Here is a 17,199-nt window from a genome sequence, read left to right on the forward strand (position 1 = left end):
GCAAGGTTAGAGAAGGAGAGAAGACGGCGAGGATGTTGCTTGTGCTTGTTGTTCCTTCTACTCCTACCTTTTTGTAAGTTGATGTTCACATGTAATGAAATACATAGAATGACACAACATTAGTTTAATACAGTTTGTAAAGTAATCTTCTTAATGCGACATTATTAGATTGCCATATTCAAATGATCTTAATTCCACATACTAACTGTAAAGGTATCCTTGAATAAACTTTTGATTTTCTTTAGCTTTTACCTGTGTTGTAGTCCAGTGGCGTAGCATGGGGCATCATATTCATCATATTGAGGGGGGCACCGACCATGATTGGGGGGCACCGGGTCTGATGAGGGGCACAAGCTGTTTTTGGCAACTTTCCTATAGGATTTTCTAAATTTTAAAACCCCATCCCACCCCCATGCCCCTATGACGCTACGCCACTGTTGTAGTCAGTACAGGGCAAGCTACTTTAAGTACATTATTGTTTTGCAAACCTAATCTTACCCCATTTTCCCACATGGAGTAGAGCACCAAGGTTTGTAATCTATAAAACAATTGATCATTAGGTGATTTTATGTCATATATACTTCCAATTCCCAATTTTAGTCATTTGTAACCATGGTGTAACCATCTTTTATTGCACTTCCTAATAACTATTTGTATGGTTTTGTTTTCAGTATTCTATCTACTGATGGGGGCAGCCCCTATTCTTCTTGCAGCGCTTTCAAAAAACGAAACTAAGGTATGTTTTATGTCTCAAGATTCTCATCATCTTATACCACATAAAGTCAATGTCAATTCCTTGTGAAGAGTACACTCTTACTGCTCAGTATGAAAATAAAATGTACTTCTCATGCTTGTTTCAAAAAGGATGAAGGGATGTGAAAAAGTAATGTGAATATTGAAAAGGGCAGAAGAGGTGGATACTGGAGGCATTGTGTGATGCAATATTATTAGTTAATCCCGATTGTTCACAAAATGCAAAAAATATGTTTTTACCTGATCATATTGGTGAGACATTTCTGGAGTAGTTCGTTTGACGGGCTCAAAGTGACCTGATTTTAATGTAGTGTTTCTGTTACTATTTTCCATCAGGTCGAGGAGACTTTCGATGAGTCGGCCTTCTTTGCAGCTTCTGGTTGCATTAAATGTCTCAGGAAAGAAGAATTAATGCTACTCATAGGTGGTGTAGTAAAAGACGAAATGGCTAGCTTACAGTCTCAAATAGACACACAGAATCAGAGAATACTTATGGTAAGCATTTACACTGCTTTTAAAATGTCATATTATTGTAAAAAAATATTAAAAGGTTTAATTCATCATCAGTAGGTGACCACAAGTTTCCTCTAACCACTGTAATCTTGGTTTAATGATGTAATTTGGTCTACTTCCAGTTTGCAGTTTAAAACATCCCCCAAAGGTACTCAATATTCTGTAGTATGATGTACCATATTCGCTCCATTAACCGCCCATGCCCCTATAAGCACCCACCCAGTGACTTTACAACAAGTTAACTGTGATATTAATTTATTATCTGCCCATGCAAATATGATTCATGGTCTGAAACAAATTGTTGGCCTAAACAATGTAAAAATAAGCGCCCACCCAAAATGACTTTGTTAAGCACCCTGGCCGGTTAATGGAACAAATACAGTGCCTGTCATTCTAGGCATACTCTTTCCATGTGCCAAATTAAGTACACAATATTGGCATTCAAGTGTGTGTCTAACAGCATTTTAAGCTGACAGGATCTAACTTGGATGACAAGATGAACTATACTGGTTTGGTTTTAGATGAGTGCATCTGGAAACTGGTGCATCCATTTGATGAGCAACATAATCTGGTGACATCACTTTGCTTGAAACAACTGTGTTTGAGAAAATCCCACTGACTCTTGCTAATAGCAATCTTAAAAGATATTAATAGAACTTATTAAAACAGATCTGTGTAATCTTAATGTTTTTATACTCAAAATTCAATATTATTTTCACCACTTCAGTTGCAGCAAACAAGAACACAGCAAGAAGCTGACATCCAGACACTAACAGATCAGCTAGCAATGGTCCTAGCTCAGAAAGATTCCCCAAGTAAAGAAACACTAGTGTTCATCAACTCACTAGAAACACAGCTCACATCACTCAGAGGGGAACTTCGCAATGTCCAGATGACTCAAGCACAAGAAGACAAAGATTCTGACAAAGACATGGTTGGAATTGCAGCACTCGGTCTGCTAAGAACTGATGTTGAAAGCATGGAAGATGCTCTTGCTGCACTGAAGTCAGAGTTGAAGCATCTCCATAGTGTGTATCATAGTGATGTCTATAGATTGCAAGGTCAAGATAGACACTTACATGGAGACATCGGTATCATTGGAGGTAGACTTTCTGCATTGGAAAACAGGGTATCAAGTGATGCAAATGGAATGGATAGAAGACTTGGGCAGTTGCAGCAAGCTGTGCAAGGGTTTGCGAGCGAACATATTGATGATCGTTCTCAACTAACTTTGATAGCTGCATGAGATTGGAGTTGTGGAGAGCAATATGACAGCAGCCAGAAATGAACTCAGGGAGCTTAGAGCTGAATTAGCAGCTGCTTTGGTGTCTGCGGATAAACTCAAAGAACTAGAAGATAAAATGGCTTTAAATGCCGATGTACAAGTGCTGAAAACGCAAGTTACGGAAATGCAGTCAGTACACACTGACGGTGCGAAATCAATACGCAATTTGGAATCTAGTTATCAAACTTTACTTACCTCTGTCACACACATACAGAATGAGATTACCCAGTTGCAAGAAAATGTGCAAGACATTGAGGCAAACAAATACGGTGCTACTTTATTGTCTCTCGAAAAACTCCAAAAGAGACTCTCAGATTTGGAGAGGAACTCACAAGATCTTCTTGTCAGTATGCAACAGCTGCAAGACTTGTCGGGTGGCAAAGTTGATGCTGAGGTTGTTGATCCACTTCAGAACAGTGTAGCAGAACTAGAATCTAAATTGAATCATTTGAGAATTGAACTTCAGAAACTTGCAGATCAAGTAGCAGGATTTATAAGTAGAATTGATAGTGTCCAGAGCAACCAAGAACAAAGTGATACTAGTACTGTTGCCATGTTTGGCACATTTAAAGATGACATCACCAAATTGCAAGAGAATTCCAACAATTTTGTCCACGCTAGTACTCATGAGTCAGACTTGAATGAAGTGAAAACTGAAGTCCAGAAATCTAACAATAAATTAAGCTCAGATATCAGTGGAGTGAGAACTGATTTGCATAGCTTAGAAGTTGTGGAGGGTAGTAGCAAACTTGTTGGAGATGTTACGAAACTGCAGGCTGTATTAGAATCTGTACGTACGCAACTACAAGGCTTGGATACGTCAAACACAGGTGGTATGGAGCCTACAGTTGCAGTAGATTTAGCTGAATTGAGAAGTGAGATTGAACAGACAACACGAGATGTAAGGAGAAACCAGGCATCAATTACATCTATCAATAGCACTATTGTAATACTTCAAAACGGACAACATGAACAATCAGATTCAATCGCAGTTATCGCTAAAAACCTTGATAATCTCAGAGATGAACTTAGTGCAATGATGGCAAGAGTGGATGAGCTCAATTCAGTCAAATCTGATAAGCAACACACTGATGCAATGAAGTTGGAAGTCGGTACTATACAATCCCATTTGGACCATGTCAACACAGATATAGAAGCACTGCAACAGCAATTAGCACAATTAAGTGTGAAATCAGTGATGGTAACAGATTATGAAGCATTGGTAAATGATGTGTCATCTCTGCAAGCAGCAGTAGCTGCCTTACAGGGCCAGTTTGTATCAGAGAGTGGCGGTGATATCAACATACTTCAGTTAGTGAATAGAGTTAATTCTTTGGGTGATTTGGTAGACAAGTATGAAGAAAGTGGTATGTTTGCTGCTGGTGGGGCTTTCACTGGTGAAGGGAGTGATGCAATGCATACAGAACAACTGCAGGTAAGTAGTTCAAGTTCATTTTAAATTTGAACTCAAATCGTAAATAACAGCTGGTCAAAAACATCTTGACTTTTAAAGAATAATAGTGTATTCCTGTACATCAATAGAGGTCCTGCATGATGTAGTTGGCTGCAGTATACTAATGTCTGAATGTTCAATACTCACTAGAAGCAATACCTTGTTTCTACAGAAAATATAAAATGTGCACCATAGGTTGATCCTGACAGTTTATTGAATAGACTGCTGGGGATGCTAGTTCGAATCCTTAGTTTGAAGTCAATTCATAAAAGTTTGCAGGTCATATGTACTCATATGCAGAAGGACGAACTATGAAATTCAATTTTCAGTCAGTTTGTGAAATGAAATGAGAATAATTTAGGCATCTTGCCATGTTTTTGGTATCTTAGAATAGTTGGACTTCCAGACCTGGCTAAATGTCAAATAGTTATACACTGCATCCATTTTGACATTTGATAAGCATGTTTCCTAGTATTATCCGAGATGGAAGAGATTATGCAGCAACCTTTTAGTTTTCAGAACATTTTTAACGCTTTTATAATGTAACTATTTTACTCTTTTTAATACAGGGTTCACTGAACAATGTTCAAGATGAATTAGCAAGACTGCAAAGAGACCTGGCAACCCTTAATGGTGCCTTCTCAGACAAAGAAGGTGAAACTCAGACAATCTTGAAAGACATAGCAGCCCAGCTGGCAAGCATTGAAGCTAGCATTGATGGATTGAGGTCCTCACAGCAAGGCATTAATGCTGATGTGGAGAAAAAGATTGGTGATATTGAACATCTGATGGGATCACTAAGGGAACAACTGATGAAGATGCACATTGATGTCAGGTATGTTCTGAAGATTACTTATTGAAGATGGTATTGAAGAGGTTGAGATCCTCATAGCAAGATCCTTATGCATCCAAGAACTGCCTGGTGAGGGTGATATGGCAGGAAATGAGAACCTCAGCATGACATTATTTTACAGGTTTCTGGTTTGCAGATTCAAGTCACATTTAGTGAGGGTGGTATGACAGAGGTTTGAGAACCTCATAACAATAATTTGTTGCAAGAGTGTGGTATACTTATCCAAACTATTGGCAAGAATCGAGTGGCAAGCAGTATGAACGTCATTGGTCACCATTGTGAGAATTTTTCATGGAGATCCAAGAAAGATTTGATGACACTCTTTAAGTTTACAAAGTATATATAATGTCCTGGACCAAAGGTCACAAAATGCTGCTTGTGTTCAGTTTATGTTGTAATTTTGAGTGAAGTCTTTAGAATCAATATTTTGTAATGAAATAATTTTAATTCATATTAGGGCTCATATGTATTTCTCAGCGTAGATTGAAGCCAATGAACCAGCGGTTCCCAACCTTTTGTGGTTGGTGGCCTCATATAAAAGGGGTCACGGGGCTGCTTGAAATTATTTTTTTAAATACATCTCCAGGCATTAAAGTGCAGGGTACTATTGTATTGGTCATGTAACCCCAATTTGACCCATTTCAGGATTAAAAGTACAAATTTTCATGCGCGCATTTGTCCCAGTAAAGTCGTACTGGCAGCCGGTCAACGGGACAACTTCGAAATTGTTTCCTGTTATGCCCGGTTCGCCGCTGATTAGTTTCGGAAAGTAACAGCATTTGTATTATGTTGTGTGTCGCCCCATTTTTTCTCATGAACTTTAGGTAACAGGAAAAAGTTTAGGAAGCCCTGTAATGAACTCTGTATTGACTTATATCAAATTCTATGACAGCTCATCATAATGGCATGCTTACCTAGTTCATTTTGTTTTCTTTGATTTATAGCGATACATTTGGTGCAGCAGCTGGTGCCTCTGTACGTGAAGAGCTTGTGGATGTCAAAGCCAACCTGAGTGATCTCAATGAACAGCAAATAAAACTCCTGGCTCAGATTAAAGATTGCTGTAACAAGTCACAGCTTGCTGTAAGTATGCTGCCATAGCATTGGTCAATTCATAAATTATATCACATATATGGTAATCATGTTCTAATTAAGGGCCCATAGTCCCACCTATAATTGATGATACAACTATAATAATAGAAGAATATTTTGTATAGTTGATGTTAGTTGGATGCACACAAATATGTTGAGAACTGTGTTACAGGCCAAGATTTTTAACACAAGCCATTGAATAATAATAATAATTATAATAAATTGATAGCCTGTGAACCATCATTTATATATAGTTGAAGGAATATGTAGTGATGGTTTAGGTCTATTGTCATGATTTTTAGGATATCTGTTTTGGGATCGCATGTTTGACAATGCAATGGAAAATTTCTCATAGCGTTATGCACAGGAATATTTGAAGTATGGACTCTATAGTCTAACTTTTTTGTCTCTTTCAAGGTTTAAACCATTAGCATATTCATTATCAATGAATTGAATATAGAGTTGTTTGCAGCACATGAAGAAGTAAAGTCTTTAACTGCTTTTGTACATGCAGGATGTGTTTGAAGCTGGTGGAATCTCAGGGGCAGCACTCAATTGGACAGAAGGATTCGATGAAGAGGTATGTCTATCTACAATTGCTTTCACAGGAGAACACACTTACAGTGTTACTTGCACATACCTTTTTAGTTCGTACACATCATAAACATGAAAGTAGGGTCCCCATTGGCTTGTTCTATTGTCTGACAATAATAACAACAGGCTGGTAATCTGATTGGGTGTTTGTTTGTTTGTTTACCCAGGTTGGTCCGTGAGGAACACATGCTAATCCATGGAAAACCATGGACCGTTCCAAGCTCATTCAAATGCACAAGCCTGGATAGCCAGTGTAGGCTAATATATGCATGCTGGCCTAGATAGCTTTGATAAACAAAGCAAGAAATGGAAGAAAATAGCTAGGAAAAAGAGAAAAGAGAGAAGGCCACTCCCAAACACAATTGTACAATTTTACTCTTAGCCCTTACTTCGTGAGAAAGGAAACTGGAATTCCAATCTCGGTGGTTACGCATGAAAGCTGTGTTTGGTGCTCATGAAGTGTCAATCAGGGAATAAAGCCCTCCCTATGTCTCCCAGTTAGTACAGGGTGCACAGAGCAAGGGAGGTCTGTACTTCTCTGGAATCTAGTGTAGGGGCCTGTCTTTACCTTCAGGTCTAACAGCACATAATGCTATCCCCATAGAATTGTGTACAAAAGTGGTATTAAAACCCATGATGTTTTCTTTACAGGAGCAACTCAGTTCTTAGTGACACTGTTGTTGTTAAAATCAGCCCTTGCTTGATTCCTAATGATTGGACCTTCATGGTGGCTTGGGCTCGCATAAGGACTATGGGAATTCTTGTTATAGTTTCCTGACAAAAATAAAAGAAAACATGGCAGTAAAATCACAATGAACATGAGTGATCATGAGTGATTAAAATTTTAGCCAAATGAGAGACCCAGCCTAATTTAGGTGTATGTCATGAACATGTTGTTTGCAGGGTCGGACCTGACCAGATCTCTGTGTTGTGTGATGTGAGATCTTCAGCCTTGCATTCAGAGAAGTACAACCATTTCCATGTTTTTCCACATTTTCTAGTGTCATTTGTGTACACTGGAATGATGATTAATGATGCTTATTTGACCTTATAATACTTATCATTAAATGCTCAAGTTGTTGTCTTTACATTGAAAATTGAAACTGATTTAACTGATAAGGAGGCCCTTCACATACATGCAAAATAGATTGAATTGATTGGTAAACTCAAATTTGGTATTTCTTGTTAACTTTGCAGAAAGTTCGAGCCATTGTGATGAATGCATTGACACTGTATAGTGCTGACAAAACTGGCATGGTTGACTATGCATTGGAATCAGCAGGTGGTGCTGTAGTATCTACTAGATGCTCTGAGACATACACACCTAGAACAGCACTCTTTACAATCATGGGAATACCACTGTGGTACTATGATAGCTCACCAAGATCCGTCATTCAGGTAAGAGTCAACACGTCATTCAGAATATTACTTGGAAATGTTTTCTTCAACATCCTCACTTCATCGCACTCCCATACTTGAAGACCTGTATTTTCTGCAATCTGGTCTTATGTTGCAAAGTTCTCTTCCCATATAGACAATTTTGGATTTATCAGGTCTACTACAGTTAACTCCCTGGAACACAGTTTTCGACCATATTGCAAGGAATATTTGTTAATCACAGCTATTTTAGATGTAATCAATTAAAATGAGTTGGATGTCAACCATGTTCAATCGCATTGCTTGAATAAGAGGAATAATAAAGACAAAAACAAACTTATAAAAAAGTGTTTTTGACATTAACATGAAATGGATTTGATTTTCACCACATCCTTCACATTGTTTTTCATGCTTCAGTGTGGCAATAAATTTTCTTCCTGTGTGTTTTGTTACAGCCTGATATGCACCCAGGTAACTGTTGGGCTTTCAAGGGATCTGAAGGATACCTAGTAATACAGCTATCGGGTATCATCAAACCTACGGCCTTCTCCATGGAACATATCCCTAAATCACTGTCACCAACAGGAACCCTGGATAGTGCACCTAGAGAATTCAGTGTATGGGTAAGTCCGATGAAACTGAAAAGAGATGAGTCTATTCCACCAAGTGATCATCAAGTATAAGTAGGTCAATTTGATCATAACAACTCTTGCAAATAAGTTATGTAAATGGTAATGGCTATTCCAGTTGAAATCCATACACCCCCTATTGAAGACATGAGGTCATGCCTTTCATGGGGCCTGTATGGACTTCAACTGGAATAGACCATAGAACAACGGCTACTTCCAGCATCAGTTGCTTGAGTATGTATGTTAATCATGGCTTCTATATTTGACAGCATCACTTGCATTAGATTTATATATCATGTTAAATATGTCAGATTCTGCATTTATTAGGTGCTTTCACATTCATCATTTGTATGAGAATAATTTCAAATTAGACTTCAACACTACTTGTTTATTTCGCTTATCAGGAGCGCTTGGTAGGAACTTCCTCATCATTAGCCGATTTCTAAATGACTCTGCCATGTTTGCATGTTGCTCCTGGAGTGCAAATGGTGGACTTCTGGACTATTTCACTATGCACCCATGTTCAATTACACATTATCTTGTAAGAAATGGTGTTGAGTAATTATAAATTGCATAATCATTATTTGTACCTCTAATCCTCTATAGTTGTAGGAAACGAAGCTCACTCATATGTGGATGACTGTAGATTGATTGATGCTCTATAGTGTTTATAGTTCATAGATTTGTCTTTGTTCATAAATTTTCTTTGATCTCATTTAACTGTCTTTTTCCCCAGTCTTTGAATAATGAGTATGATGGCGAGGGAGTCCTACTAGGAAGATATGAATATAGTCAAGATGGAAACCCACTGCAATTTTTTGCTCTCTATGTAAGTATATCCTCTACTTTATTGAAGTTAAAAGTTTAAAACACATATACCTCTCTCTAAAACACCTGTCAATTCAAATTGAGTGCATCTGGACATTTATCATCCAGACTTCAGGAACATTCAGTGTATTAGGAACTGAAGAGATTTTTATTTTTGTGCTTTCACCATCAATTCAGAACTGAGTAAGAATGTAAAACCCTGCAAAATATTATTGACTTATAAGGGTTAATGTGATGGTGTTTTGAATTTGAAATAAAACAAACTGCATAACTGTAAAATTAACAGAAAAACATTACTGCTAAAATATCCCAATATGGAATGTCAGAAAGTAGGCCTACCTTGTGTTCTTTGCAGGGAGGTATCTTTGAATTGCCGTATGAATTATGTAAAAAACAAGATTCTTGTCCAGTCGTAACTTACTTTAAAAATGATTATATTTTGTTCTTTTTCTCTCCTTGATAGGATCAAAACGTTGCTCCAACTGGAATGGTTGAGTTGAAGATACATAGTAACCATGGCAATATGGAGTATACATGCCTGTACAGATTCCGAGTTCATGGCACCTACACTACTGAGTAAACATGAAGATAACAAGAAATTCTAAGTGCGCCTTTAATGATTTCCTGCATCTGTTGTTTTAGTAATGTATTGATGTGTTTCACCATGACCTGCATCACCAAGACTGCGCTATTCAAGTCAGATGTGTGAGATGCAAAATCATGTGTCTTTTGGTATGATTAGTTGGGCTTTTTGAATACTAACAGGTCTTCACGGTAACTGGTTTGGTGAACATTGGTGAACTCCAGGTTGACATTTCTGGACAGATCAAAATACAATCGTTCCATTTTCCTATGCTAGTAGCATGGAACTTCTGATGTATACATGTATGCTTGCTTGTTTAAAGCATCACGCAAAATTACACTTGGATTCTGATGGGATAGCCTCAAAACAGATGTCCGTCGTAAAACTGCATAATAAAAGAACATTTGTCACACATTAGAAAATTATTTATGAAATTGAAATGCTAACAAATATGAGTTTTTCTTTCAATAAATGCAAGTTAAGTTTTGATCATGATATGAAACATGCATAGAGAAAATTGGCCTATTGATCAAAACAGATTCCCGTTGAAAAATGCACCCTACATTAATGATAATAAATAGTTATGCCAGAAAATGGATGCAATGTGAATGTTGCATCTTATTTGCTGAAGGTCTAATCGGTGATGTAATTATTCTAAAAAAAAAGAATAACCAAAAAAATAAAAATTGCAATTGATTTATAACTGAAATTGGAGTGATTTTGCAACATGCTTCTGTATACGGTGTTTTGTATTACAAGTCAGATGAGTTGCAAATCTGAAAATTTATAGCAAAAACAATAATTTATAAAGAATTTTATGTCTTAAGTTTTGTTATAAGTCTTCTTTTGTAGCATAACTTATTATTTTTTCCAGATTAAGCTGGATATATTATGATAAAACTGCAATTATGCCCATTTGATACAGATATTTAAGTTATTTTTCTTTGTTTATATATTATTTATATTTGATATGTGGTGTACTCTACAGTGTGAATATTTCAAATTGATAGAAAGAGTCCTATTCAAACTGTACATTTGCAACATTGTTTGTGTTGATACCTCATTTTGTTGATTATTTGATTATATTTGTATGGCCATCATTCCATTAGAATAAGATTACTTGTTATGTGATCAAGCAAGATGAATTTGATATTGACCATTTTCAATCAACTGTGAGTTGACTATGACTACATTGTTGAATTCACCAGCGAAGTGGTTACATAACTCCTTGGTAACTGGCACCGTTTAGAATTGGTAGTACATGCCATAGACTGTGTTGCGATCATGTTGATCGTTGTGCAGAACTCAAAAGCGTGATCCAGTTAACATAGTGATAATCGGATTACATGTAACACTTTGCTGGCGAATAGCAGGTTGTATCTCAGAATCAAGCGTCCTGACATTTGCTTCACCATGTTTGATTACATCATAAATAATAATTAAAAACAAAGCTGATGTGTTGGCATCAATAGATCTCTCAAAGAGGAGCATTTCAATCTGTAACATGTTTCTCTTCAAAACCAGCCAACAGCAGTGGTGAAAATTATTTAAGCAGTGACAATGTTTTTTCTACCGTCTGATCTTTTCAGCGACCATGCTAACGCTGCCTACACTTAGTTTCACCTCTCAAGTTTGGTAGTGACATCGGTTATTTTCCCCTGATGCATGCCAACAAATTGCCCTTTTGTATGCGTGGGTATATGCTGCCACATTACTATCAAACTCAAGGTGAAACAAAGTATATGCTAGGTGTTTAGCACTCCAAAAAGGACGATTGATGCCAGTACAACATCTTTATTTGCAATTTATGCCTAAGTGTAAAAACTTCAAACTGTTTACAGATTCTATGTTGGCATTAGAATGAAAGTTATTATTTGCTGCTTAAATATTTTGTTTTCATGCCCAAATGTGGACAGTTGAGAAAATTGTTATTTTGTTTGCATCGTTCATTTGTGCAAATTGTAAATTTTGTCTGAAATGTTGGTTTTTGTACATCAAGATAGTACATACAGAGGCTGGGTCGGTATGGTTCATTGTCAGAGTTGATCAAACCAAAAAGTAAGACCCCTTTACACTAATCAAAAGTTTTTATGTATTGTAAACAGGTACAATCAATTGAGATTCAGATAGAAACTTGCTATCAAATGTTGCTTTGGGTTAATTTGACTTTATTGCTATTAGATTATGCTGTTTGCTACTATTAATGATCAATTATTTCTCTCTTTTTTTCGTATGTGACTGCTGCAGCTTAATAGTAGCATAAGCACCCAAACCTATATGTGCTCAATTTATTCATTTTGCAAATCCTGTTGCAATCTGATATTGGGTAAAATCACATTGCAACATATCCTGGTATAAAGTATAAACATCTTAGCCAACAACTATTGTAAATTCACCCAAAATATTGAGGGTTCAGTGCAACAAAATATCATCTTCATTAGCTCCCTTGGTTATTGTGTATGCAACCAAGCTCATGAATAACATTACCTAGGGGAGCTAATGGATATGTGGCTTTGTTGCACTGAGACCTCGATATGCAGTAGAATATGGTATTGATCATATTTTCTATTCCAGAGTACAACATATCATGATAACAGTGTAGCAGAGGGTGCATGAGTATACTTTATCTTGATGTATTTCTAATGTATACTCTTCACAGATGTGAACTTAGGACATGGACATGAGCATTGTGTCATAGTAATGTTATCATTGTTGTAGAAATATGTGGTTTACAAACATACAGTAAGCCAAAAAATTAAGGTACCAGTTGTGTTCACCCCTGTATATCCTATATAAAGACACAATGTGTCAAAATTAAAACAAGCAGCTAATACCTGAACCAGCTCTTTAGCTCTGATTCAAGACCTTATTTGTTGAAATTGGTTGAGAATTAAAGAAACTGTGATCTAAAACCTACTGAAGAGACAAAATCAAAAGTTACACTTTTGTGTTCTAATCAATGAAAGCATGACGCTAGTTTTAACATGCTAATCAATGGAAGCACGGCGCTAGTTTCCTTGTTCGCAAACGCTTTGTGTACAAATCAATAGCGCATGTATTGGAAGAAACTTTTAAATTGGCACCTTCTTTGGGGTTTTGGATCGTCATGTCTTTATTTCTTGAACAATTTCAGCAAATGAGGTCTTAAATTCGAACTAAAAGATGCAGCTATTGGCTGCTGGTTCCAATTATGACATATCTGTCTTTGTTTAGGATATACAGGGGGTAAACATAATTGGTACCTTAATTTTTTGGCTTACTGTATATTGGTCCTAATGCTATCTGTCACAAAACATGAACCAAATTGCCGGTAATTTTGAAAGTGACCTATTATTGAGTATTGCACAGTGGGTACCATTATTGGGTATTTGCAATACTGGATTGTCATTATGAGACCAAAGTAATGTACCTCCTATGTGTGTGTGTAGCCCTCACTGTGGCTCATCAGTCATGAATTTACAGACACATCTGACAAAAACTTGACCACTCACACAGGGCCCAAGTTGCACCTGTACTGCGATAACCGACACTGTATTCGTACTTGAAATTATTCAAGTTTATTGGTTACAGTGGTTGCTGTGAAATATCAAATTGATATCATGTATTGATGTGGAAACAAATCCTGTCTACTAGATCTCCATGACTGACACATAAACATTGCAGGGTTAAAAGTTGGTCACATATTTTGGCTACCCTAATGCTTCAGTTGGTTTTCATGAGTCAATGATATCAAAATGTTAGTACTAATTATATACCACACTTGAATGTGCAAATGTATGTACTATTACTTTGCATTAATTTGTCATAATTATACTAGATGGAGATTTGTGTTGATTTCAATTGCACACCTAAAGCTTTCTACCACGTGCAATGTACAGTTTGCCTGAAATTAATCACCAATGCAGAAGTGTAAAGTAACATGCATGGAATTGTTCAAACTTGATCCCTAATTTTACAATTAAATATTTTGAATTGCGCCAAAGTGGATGAGATATATTGGAATAACTGTACCATAAACTTTATTATCTTGCCACATAGGTACTTAATGTGCAATTTATCCTTGGGACAAACATACTATTATACTTTGTAATTAATGTTATGTTATGTAGCTAGACAAATATATAACTGACTGATTTGAATATCAGTTCATTAATTTGATTAAAAAAAACATGTTATATTGTTCTCAGGTAAAGCTTATGCTTGATAGATTTATGCTTGTCAGTCATTCCTCTTTAAAGTCACTGCGCTTTTTTTTAAAGGAAAGAACTGTGTGGTTGCTACTTGTTAACGGTGCCAGCAACATGCACCAGATGCTCAGAGAGGACATAAGAAGTACAAATACCCAAGAATGTGATTGGTCTTGATTCATATTGACAGACAATTTAAGAGGACAAGATCAGGGTCAAAAGCTTTATTCCTTCATATTGCAAGTAATCTCATCTGTCATAAATATATTTTACCTATCCATTATCAATCAGAACATGTATGTACTGGATTTGTAAAGCACACATATAATTTGGTCCTATAGCGCTATTGGTACTCTGTTAGGACCGATGGCTCTTTCTAACATACCCTGAACATTTGCAAAGTGCTTTTATTTAAATGAAAAATGATAACACTATGCAAATTATTTTGCTTGATACAATTATTACATCAACAGGGTATGATAAAAGTCATTGGTACATAACAGGGCAACAACAGAACTATATTAGGACAAAATTTGATGTGAAGCCAAAATGGCTGATTTTGCAGCTTTACCATCTATACCAACTCGTAAGTCCACCCAGGAAGGTGTACTGACAAAATTAATTGCATCTGAATTGCCATAAAAATATTTAATTCAGTTATTTTTTGGTACTCACTGTTATGATTCAAAGCAAACTCCTTACAATGGTTTGGTTGACAGACTGCCACAGCATCCGTTTCTAATGTACATTTGAGTGTAAATGAGTACTTATAATCATATAGGCCTACTTTTAAAATTTTACTGAAATTTGTGTAAAAAGCTAATGACATCATGCCCTCTATCTATTTTACTGCATAAATTGGGAAGTACTGTAAATACAACCTTTTATTTGACAATGTATAGAAATATTCCAACTTTCCCCAATTCTCTCATAATGGACATACTATACAGGAATCCCAAGTATCACCACCTGTATAATAATGCTGCATAATATGTGTATTGGGATATTAAAATATGAAACATTGTTGCAACACTGGTCAAATAAATATTTATTTTCCATCCTTTGTATGGACTGATTATGAAATAAGATCGGTCAATAGATTTGGTAGATGCATATGGTGATGTGAAGTTGAGGGTAAGAAAAAGCTCAATTTGGCTCAAATTATAATCGGATTAGGGTGACAATATAATGTGACACGATCTGATCCAATCATATCAAAGTTGCCAATAATGAAGTTGAGTTAAAGACACAAAAAAAACGTTGACATAATTTATATTAAAAAAGTTCAGCTCCCTTCTTGATTGAGCACTTTACTGTGGATGATTTACCTTACTTTGATTTATTTATTTAAAAAGTTCCTAACTTTGAAACCACGTAAGCCTTGAGTTACTAATTTTAACATGTTATAGGAAGCACAGATTCAAAACAAGATAGAAATTGTAATAACTCAATTTTCAATTTTGGTCTGAATGAATCGGATTGTGTCACATATTGATAGGCATACTGTCAAAACCAGAATGCAACCATTTTATATGTATGCACTGTAAATATTCATTTTCCTATATTGTTGCAATAGTCAATCAGCACATAACACAGGGTAGTGTAATGTGTACTTTGATGCTACTATGCAGGCAGGGACTGTTAGAAGTATTAATGTATTATATCGTCGGTCGCATCACATAATACAGCTCTATTCGACGCAACACACTTTTAGAGAAAATCACGATTTAAAAAATCTGTTGTCGGATTTGGTTTCATACTTTATTATTTCGCCATATAATTTCCTCAACATGGTATTTATATACATGTATGAATTAAGGTCTGTAAGTTGGTGAATTTGAAGAGCTCCAAAACATTGCTACACACCAATTTTCTCAAAAAAGTGAAAAATGAATAGAGCCATATGTAATGCGACCGACGATATATACCACTGTATTTATGTTACGATGCAATCAAACTGGAGGTAGTAGATTTGGTCAAGTTTGGTTAGAACACACATTTGTTTGGAGTCTAAATTCAGGCTGAAATTTGTTGTTTTCTGGGTCAAATAGCAAGTTATTTGTAAAATTTAATATTTGACGATTATGTTAAGCTTCCACTCTAAAGTGCCAAATATAGTTAGGAACAAGAATTGTGTGTTTTGAATAATTAAGATAAATTTTAATTTTAGGAGACTCCTTTTGGAAATCAAGTCTGGTTGTTTGTTCAGCTTAAAACTATATGGTATGCCCACACATGGACTCCTGAAACAGTATTTTTATTCCACATTGAAAATGGGAAAAATGAAAAGCTGTATTAATTATTATTATTCAATTTCAGTCCAGTTTGTTGCGATACCAATTTCTGTTCCAGAGTTGCTACTCCTTGTCATGCAACTATACGCTGGTGAAGTTATGTAATAATTGGATTAACTGCCATAGCAATAGGTGAAAACAAATTATTTGAATATACCGCGCTGCACTGGTACGTTCACACGATACCTCTGCATTGAATTGAACCATATGCTGATCACTCAAACCTATAAGATTAGTATCTTTGAAAAGACTGGTATTGTATTCAACCTATGACTGCAGACATACACAGGTGATGAGTGCAACCTGCTTGTAGTGCAGCGCGGTATATTCAAAATTGTTTTCACCTATTGCTATGGTAGTTAATCCGATTTATTACATCACTTCGGCAGCGTATAGTGGCACTATTTTGTATTTATATTATTTCATGTAGTGTATTGCATGTTTTTGTCTGGTAATTGTTATGTAATAAACGTTGTATTTTGTAGTACTTTGCATGATTGGTGGTTTAAGAGCAGACAGAACTAAACTGCATAGCAGTAAGATTTAAATATATATTTATGTAAAAATATTTTGCAGAAAGTTTATTTGATACAGTAAATGTATATATTGTACAAATGTAGGATTGGATGCTAGATGGTAAATGTTTGTTGATAATTATTGGTAATAAATAATTGTTTTGCGAAGTCAAAAAGCAAAGCTATTGGAGTGGGTTGATTTATTACTTGTTTGTTCTATCATTCGCTTTTTAACCAAATGTA

The 17,199-nt window shown here is 35.9% G+C and overlaps 1 protein-coding gene across 1 annotated transcript in view; it reads left to right on the plus strand.

Moving 5' to 3' along the window:
• Positions 1 to 10,165, plus strand: part of LOC140151530 (uncharacterized) — a 44,253-nt gene extending 34,088 nt beyond the window's left edge. Inside the window, 12 exon segments of the mRNA XM_072173906.1 lie at positions 1 to 73; positions 672 to 736; positions 1,090 to 1,248; positions 1,994 to 2,510; positions 2,512 to 3,986; positions 4,574 to 4,839; positions 5,802 to 5,940; positions 6,464 to 6,529; positions 7,741 to 7,941; positions 8,376 to 8,543; positions 9,286 to 9,378; positions 9,841 to 10,165. Of these exon segments, the coding sequence (XP_072030007.1) occupies positions 1 to 73; positions 672 to 736; positions 1,090 to 1,248; positions 1,994 to 2,510; positions 2,512 to 3,986; positions 4,574 to 4,839; positions 5,802 to 5,940; positions 6,464 to 6,529; positions 7,741 to 7,941; positions 8,376 to 8,543; positions 9,286 to 9,378; positions 9,841 to 9,957 (3,339 nt within the window). The 3' untranslated portion in view covers positions 9,958 to 10,165.
• Positions 10,166 to 17,199: the final 7,034 nt, after the last annotated feature.

The sequence above is a fragment of the Amphiura filiformis genome, chromosome 1, assembly GCF_039555335.1.
Source record: "Amphiura filiformis chromosome 1, Afil_fr2py, whole genome shotgun sequence".
In the NCBI taxonomy this organism is placed as follows: Eukaryota; Metazoa; Echinodermata; class Ophiuroidea; order Amphilepidida; family Amphiuridae; genus Amphiura; species Amphiura filiformis.